This window comes from Terrapene carolina, unplaced genomic scaffold (genome assembly GCF_002925995.2).
Source record: "Terrapene carolina triunguis isolate 2854851 unplaced genomic scaffold, T_m_triunguis-2.0 Scaffold85, whole genome shotgun sequence".
NCBI classification, from domain to species: Eukaryota; Metazoa; Chordata; order Testudines; family Emydidae; genus Terrapene; species Terrapene triunguis.
Window position 1 is genome coordinate 43,955,689 of NW_020664436.1, and position 7,945 is coordinate 43,963,633.

The 7,945-nt window shown below is 41.5% G+C and overlaps 1 protein-coding gene across 1 annotated transcript in view; it reads left to right on the forward strand.

Annotated features, from left to right (window-relative positions):
• The window catches only part of LOC112120677 (alpha-tectorin-like), a 32,372-nt gene extending 26,945 nt beyond the window's left edge, over window positions 1–5,427 (forward strand). Inside the window, exons 9-10 of the mRNA XM_029911047.1 lie at window positions 3,228–3,348; window positions 5,255–5,427. Coding sequence (XP_029766907.1) covers window positions 3,228–3,348; window positions 5,255–5,427 — 294 coding nt within the window. The remainder of the gene's footprint in view (window positions 1–3,227; window positions 3,349–5,254) is intronic.
• Window positions 5,428–7,945: the final 2,518 nt, after the last annotated feature.

A 7,945-nucleotide genomic window follows, 5' to 3' on the forward strand; every position in this document is an offset into this window, starting at 1 on the left:
TTAGGGTATCTGTCTGTTTCTTGATACGTGTCATTTGTTGCTATGCACCTAGTTATGTAGACTGATTTTTATAAGATGCCCAGAAAACAATGTACACTTCCCTTTTAAAAAAAAAAAAACCCCTACCTCTTTTGACCTGTAATCTCTTTTCACGTATACTAGTGTAAATTGGAGTAAATCTATTGCAGTCAATAGCCTTACCACACGTAAAGCTGATGTAAGTGAGAAGAGAATCAGGCCTTAAATATCTGGGACCAAATTCAGACCCAGTAAAACAAAGTGCAATTCCATAGGGAAATAGCATAGTTCAACCTCCATTGCGGTTGAATCCCTTTACACCAAGCCTGAATTTAGCCTCTGGTGTTGGGTAGATTTTTGCAGTCCTTTACTGCTAGCCAGTTTTTTTCAGGTTTTGGAACAGGATGAAATTGTGCGAGCTGGTAGGCCAATATACGGACTGGGACCTTTTAAAGCCTGACCGAGATGAAAATGCCTATGTGGGCTGGGACTAGGGTGACCAGACAGCAACTGTGAAAAATCAGGACAGGGGGTGGGGGGTAATAGGAGCCTATATAAGACAAAGCTCCAAATATTGGGACTGTCCCTATAAAATTGGGACATCTGGTCACCCAAGCTGGGACCCCAAAAGTTGGGAGGATGTGGATCCCAGTTCCTCAGTAGAAAGGTCAGCCTGCAATAGAAGCCTTTAAGTAAAGGCTTTGTGGCTGCACATTGCAGATCTACCCAGGAGGCAGCAGACTTCTGTAAATGAACCAGCCCTCTTTCTATAGGTCTGCACAACTCCCACGACTCAGGACATTCACAAAACTCCCACAGCACCATGTGGATAACTACAGCCCTAGTGACTTCCCTGCACAGCTGTGAGTGGAGGGATTGATGGGCTCAGAGCCCAACCAATGAACAGAGTTTTATTTTTGTCTCTGCAGCTGACCTGGATGTCCAGTCCCCAGTGTGTTGCAAGGGAGTGAAAGGGTAGAATTTCTGTCTCCTGATCTTTGTTTTGTTATGGATGCAGAGGGTTTCTTGAATCCTGATCCTTGTTTTTAAAATTCTTGTCTCCCAAACTGTACAGCTATTCAGATATATAAACCTTTTAAGTCCCCCACCCATCCCCGCCCTCCAGATTACTGAGCGCTGGGGAAGAACCCAGTCTCCCACAAGAATGTGAGAGATTCCCTGTCATTGCTAAGTGGAATTCCCCAACATCATCCCCAAGAACTAGAATGCCAATATGTATGTTATTCCCTGATAACCAGAAACTTCTATGCTCAAACTCTGTTCACTATTTTTTTTAACATCATCTTAATAAAATTTTTAAATCTGTTCTTGGGCTGGGAGAAGCCTCTAATTTTGACCTTGGAAAGGGGAAAGTACAGGATGACTGATTTGACCTGTGACTGCAGGAAAGGGGACATTTCTTCCTCAGACTAGAGATTATCTTCCATGATTGCAGAGACTAAAGGACCAGTACAGTTTCCATGGGACAGCAGCCATGAAGGATCATTTTGGCTGGATCAAGCTCATTGTTTATTTTGGGGTATAAAATGAGAACGGCCAAATGTATTAATATCTGAAAATTGTCCCTTCTGGATGTGCAGGACCTTCCAAAACAATATTTTTAAATATGTGCATCATTGTGCTATTGCTACCCTGGCCACGTCTCCTTCCCAGCAGTATTACTCACTTCTGGAGTTTGTCAGTGTTTTGTACTGAGAGCCCTGTGTCTTTTATAAAGCTGGCAGAAGTGCCCCTGATTTATCCACTTGTGATTTATCCACTTCTTACTGCAGTGCCAACAGGGTGCTACCCATTCTTACTATAACAGCAACTATCCTTTGCATCTGCAATACACCAAAAGTTAAACCACAGCTGTGCTTTCTTGGTGTGTATATAAAATTGCCCTCCATGGGATTAGGCTCTGCTAAAGAATAGCATTTCTTTGCACTGGATGAGCTAATATGAACCTTTTCCTTTAGCCACACCCATTAATATTTGAGAGAAAGAAATAAGAACACAAGTCTGCAAAGTGAATAGGTGCCTAAGTGGGTTCAGGGGCTTGTTGCAACCCCCCAAACTTTTAGCTATTACCCCAATGCTTAGTGTTCTGCAGTCTAGAAACTACATTTCAATTTACTTCTGTATCCAGTACTTTATTAGAGGACCTGGTACCAGACCTGAAATATAAGTACAGCTAGAAATTATGCATTAAGGTATCAGGCAAGAACCCTGTAGTTTGTGATCAAATGTCCTGGTTTGAATCCTATTACTTCCTCTCTCTATTGTTGTTACTGAATATATCTATTTGTAATGATTTGTTCATATAAATACACACACACATATACATATACACATATGAGCAGATCATTGCAAATTCATTCTTAGATGATAGCTTGACTTGAACACATAGATTTAAGAGAGCCTTTTGTTTTTCTAAATGATTTTGGTGCTTGTAAAAGTTTGGCAGCAGAGGAAAATGCACCCCAATTTATCCACAGAATAAGTACAGAATGATCAGCAACTGGCAAACTTTCCCATGCTTTCCTAACACTAAATTGTGGGGGATGAGAGGGCAGTTCCATCTCCAAGTCTAATCAATCCTTTGTCTTTTTGCTGAGAAAGGCATAAAAGGTGCCAGTTAGTACCATTGTGCAGGTGAGGGATTTTTTTCTTGTAATATGGACTCTTGTCCACTAAAATGGAATCTACCAAATTCATTTCTAATAGGTCACTGAACAGCCACCAGATGGTAACAATTTAGCTTTGCTCACAGGTAACCCCACTTTGCTTAATGACACTACTGTTCAGCAAAGAGAAGCACATGTATGTGTCTGCAAGATCAGGTCACTACTGACCTGACCCGAATTTGAGCCAGTGACCTACATGATAAGGGTTTGTGTTCCACTATGACTTTCCTGAATAGCAGATACTCCTGCTTTGGACTTCAGGACAACCTCTGTCTTAAGTACTGAGTATATGATATGTGTGTGTGTATGGTTATCACTGCCCTCTCTTGGAGCAAGATGACTCTGCTCATCTCAAACATTGCTCTATTCACAGCATTGCTCTATTCTGTTGCTCCTTCATCTAATCAGAGGCCTGTGTTTATCAGGCAAACAGTTTTAAGTGTGAATTTCTTTACCTCCCTTTGAGGAGCATGTATGCATATAGGCTCGGATATTTACTGTTTGCAATTTCTTTTTTATCAGAATTGTACTAATTATGGAAGAATAACCAGGAATAAAAGAGAAACCACACCATTTCCTACTCACACAGTCTCTTATGGTCCCATCAAGCGAAAGCTGGCAGATGATGGAGAAGCTAAGATAAGTAAGTGATTCATAAAGCCGTGTTTCAAAAAATAATGTTTTATGTAGCCTGGTGTGATCCATTTTGGTATATTTTAAATTTTAAAAATGTCATAAATATTCCATTAACAGGAGAAATTTAAACACACAAAATCCAGGACATTCAAACTCATGCATATCACAGACAACTTAGCTTCGTTGCCCAATGCATATTAATTTTTATTATGTGCCAGTTCCTGGATGGGTCTGGAAACCTTAAACTCCCAGAGAAGTCAATGGCCCTGTGTCATCACCCATATATGATTATGCCTTATTATGAGGGAGCTGCGATGGAAACCATATGAGTTTTCTTATTTATGTGATTAAGTAAATCTATGTTTTATGTCAATCTATACTTTACCTTACTTCTGTGACTTCAGTGGACCTCCATGACTTATTTGGCTTTAGCCTGCTACAGTGGCGAGGCTGGAGCAGCTCTCAGCCCCCACTCAGAAGCAATGGTGGGAGCTGGAGTAGTGGCTGGGGCCACTGAAGCAGCAGCCGCCACCGTCAGACCAGGAGCCTGGGGTTGGAGTAGAAACAACAGGGCCAGGTTAACCATCAGTGGCGGTCAGCCCCCACCACAGGAGCAGTGGCTGCGGTCAGCCCACTGTAGGGATCTGACTGTTCTGTAGCCTGAGGGCATGTCTACACAGCAGAATTCTGAGTCTACAGAATTTGCGGCAGCAAGTCTCAGAGCCCCGGTCTACAGGCTTTGGTTTGTGGGGTTTGCACTATGGTGTTAAAGATAGCCATGTAGATGTTCCAGCTCAGACTGGAGCTCAGGCTCTGAAACTCACCCTCCTTCCCGCGTCAGAGCCCGAGTCAGAATGGCTATTTTTAGTGCTGTAGCATGACCTCAAGTCTACACCTGGGCTCTGACAGTGCCATGATTTTGTCTGTTTTTTTTTTTTCTGTGTAGACATACCCTTAGAAGCTAATCTTTGTCCTGAACTGGAGAGGTCCCCTGGAAACAGTGATGTCCAATTCGGTCATCCATCCAGCTCCTCAGAGTGGTGGAGTTGGAGGGCCTGATTCTTCTGTCACTGACACTGTTGTAAATCAGGAGTAACTCCATCAAAGTCACTACAGTTACCATAGTTACACCATTGTAGAAATTGTGTAACTGAAAGGAGAATCCAGCCCTAACACTCTGCCCAGCCCAGTTGCCACACATGGGATTATATCAGAGAATTCTACCATTCTAATCGTCTCCCCAACTTCTCAGCAAAGAGATCAATTCTTTCCCAGTTGACACAGAAAAATTCAGAAAGGGCCTAGTGGTCTGAAGACTTCAAGTAGCTGACTGGTCTGAAACAGTAGTACAAATGACCTGCTGGGATCAAGATAATCACCTCCCCACTATAGCAATCAGTAAATGGAGGAGAAGGAGGAGGACATCCACATCTTGCAGGGCAGACTTTTTCTTGTTTTATTTAAAAACAAGACCAGAAACCTGTTCCTTTCCTCACCTCCACTAAACACACCCTATGCCTCCCTTGCTGCCTCCATATGCCACCTGCAAGTAGAAGGGATAGTGAAGGTTGATGATATGCAATGTAGAAGATAGGGAGATCATTTACATGAATTCACGCTTCACCCCCAACAAGCTGCTTGAACCTGAGTTTCAGGTGTGATTTCCTTCTTCCTGACAATACACATCAAACTAATGGTTCCCAAGATAAGTGAGTCTGGTGCCCCTCACTTTTGCTGCCTTCTGGAGCTTATGCATTCGATAGAGCTATGTAAACTTTGTTCAGAATTGGATCCTAATGAATTCTTATACCGTTAAGACTGTAAAAACACCTTCTGTCCCAAGTAACAATATCGTCAGATGGATTTGATGACAGGTAATTCCTTTGTAAATCCTCTGTTTTTTCCCCCCCCAGATAAAGGAAAACTTCCACCAGTTGAAACCTTGATCCTTGGAGGATTGCTAATGGCATTTTTAGTTATAACTGGAGTCTTTGGAACACTTTTGCTTCAGTCAAGAAGAGCATATCCTCCTATGCAAGCTCAGCTGACTATGTCTCGTTTTCATATCTCAGAAGTAGCATCATGATTAGCTGATTCCCGCATCTCACAATATTTGATCCAAGTCACAGCAAGGGTCATGAGGCCTAATAGGGTGCCGATCTCAGATTAACATTTATTTTATACATGTTTATGATTTTTATTTTTGATTCAATTGAAGGCCACAGATTAATGAGGTTACACTTTTCTGTTCATCATAATAAACAGTACTGTTTATTATGGATTGGTAAAATAATGCATGCTGAGAACTTACGTTTTCTGGAGTATTTTAATTTACCACAGACTTGTCATTTTCCCCAACCTAAAAAACCCTCCTCCTACTCCACCAAAAAAGGCCACCCCAATTGTTTTGGCATAATCACCAATGGGCTAGTGCCTCAAAGATAAACAGACTCTTTCTGACTGAAGTTGATTCTGAGTCACTGGTAGAAGTCATGGAACGGACACTTAAACTACTACTGTTTCAGTGACTATGATGGTATCAAAAGTATAATTTGCAGGATCATCAAAGTCATCAATGTTCTACTCTTCCAATTCAATAGACAAGTTTCATTCATTGGCACATTTTATTCTGAAGTACATGAAGAAACTAAATTTCTGCATTCTTTGAGATGAGCATTAATCCTTTGTATCTTGCTACTTGACACTTTTTGACAGACTCAAGGGATATAGTTATATCATGATCAAAATTAGTAGTCTAGACCTAATCCCATCCCTGTAACAACGTTAAAACACTGGACAGGCCACGATTTGCTATAGAAATCCAGTTGGCAGTTTGCTGTCTACATTAAAAGTTTTAACTATTATAACTGGGTATGGGAATAATTGTGTTGAAAGCAGGGACCTTGACTCAGTCATAATGGTAATGTAGAAGAGGGTTAAAATACTATTTCTTCCTATAAGCAAACAGGTCTTTCATGATTAAAGGCAGAATGCATTGAGGCAACAGTAAGAGAAATCTAACAGGTCATGAGAGCTTCTCAAACCACTTCTCTTATAATGTCAGTATGCCAAATGCTGTGAGGCTTAGTATTAGTATTGTTGCTATCCTACGACATTACAAAATGAACCCCCGTTTTACTGTTTGATGTTTTTAATAATCCTTGCTGGAAAGGATTATGAAGTGCCACCATGTGGGATTTAAAAAAAATGGGGGGAAGGGGGCAAATCTTCCAGTGTGCCTTTGTTTGAAAAGTTGGCCCTCGATGTGTATTTTGAACTTGGTATGAGGTCTCTGTTGTTTATATATATATTCCTCTCTTAGGCCTGGTCCACACTAACCCCCCAATTCGAACTAAGGTACGCAAATTCAGCTACATTAATAACGTAGCTGAATTCGACATACCTTAGTTCGAACTTACCGCGGTTCAGACGCGGTCCACACGCGGCAGGCAGGCTCCCCTTCGACTCCGCGGTACTCCTCTCGCTGAGCTGGAGTACCGCAGTCGATGGCGAGCACTTCCTGGTTCGACTTATCGCGTCCAGACCAGACGCGATAAGTCGAACCCGGAACTTCGATCCCCAGCCGCCGAACTAGCGGCTGGGTGTAGACCAGCCCTGAGATCTGTGCATACAAACAGTGGAATTTGCATGTACAGATCTGCAGGCAGAATTCGATACCAAAACTTTTGATTTTTACATCCTGCTAAATAGAAATGCTTACATACTTGTAAATCTGTTGTAAATGTGTTTTGAAAGCATTTGTACTTATTTTCATATTTACAGCACTCACCAAAACTTTAAATATTTTTGGTGTACACACAATTCCCATGCACAAATTCTTGCAAGATAAAAACTATTCTGAACTTGGGTATTTATATCTACTTGCAACTTGAGATAGAGTTTTAAAATTTATGGGAACAACTGACATGTAAGAAGACTGGTTCTTGGCAAATAATTTGAACCTATTTGTAGACTTGGAAACTTCTAACATTTTACTCATAATTACTAATTTGCAGGAGTTTCTCAGAGCCTGCACACACAACTGAACAGCTTGACACTTGATCAGAGTTTTTATTTCAGACTTGTAGAAAGAACTGGATGGCATTTGGCCTGAGACTCAATTAGATTTTGCATAATTCACACCCCAACCTCCCACTGACTTTAATAGGAGTTCCACATGCAAAACAATACTGGCATAAGCATAGATACTCAGTTTCCCTTTATAAGTAACCAGAATGAAGTTTCATTCATTTTGGACCTGAGCCAGCAGAAAATTGCCTCCACAGTTGCTTACTCACAGAACCCTCACAGGCCTTTTGGACCATGAAGCAGTGGTATCCACTGCATACTGTGCTGAGTACCACCTCTTCTTTAGTAACCACAGAATGCCAACTGTGTGATTCCACCCAGCCTGATCACCCTAAATGGCAGCCATGCTCATGGAAATTATGTTGATTGGTGGAGTAGAGGACGAGAGCTCACTGAGTATGAGCAAGTCTACTAATGTATTGATGCAAGGTTGGATTCTCCCTTCGGGGACTGAACATCTACGGGTGAGATCAGCCAAGGGCATGAACAAAAAAGTCCATGTACTTTAAAATTAT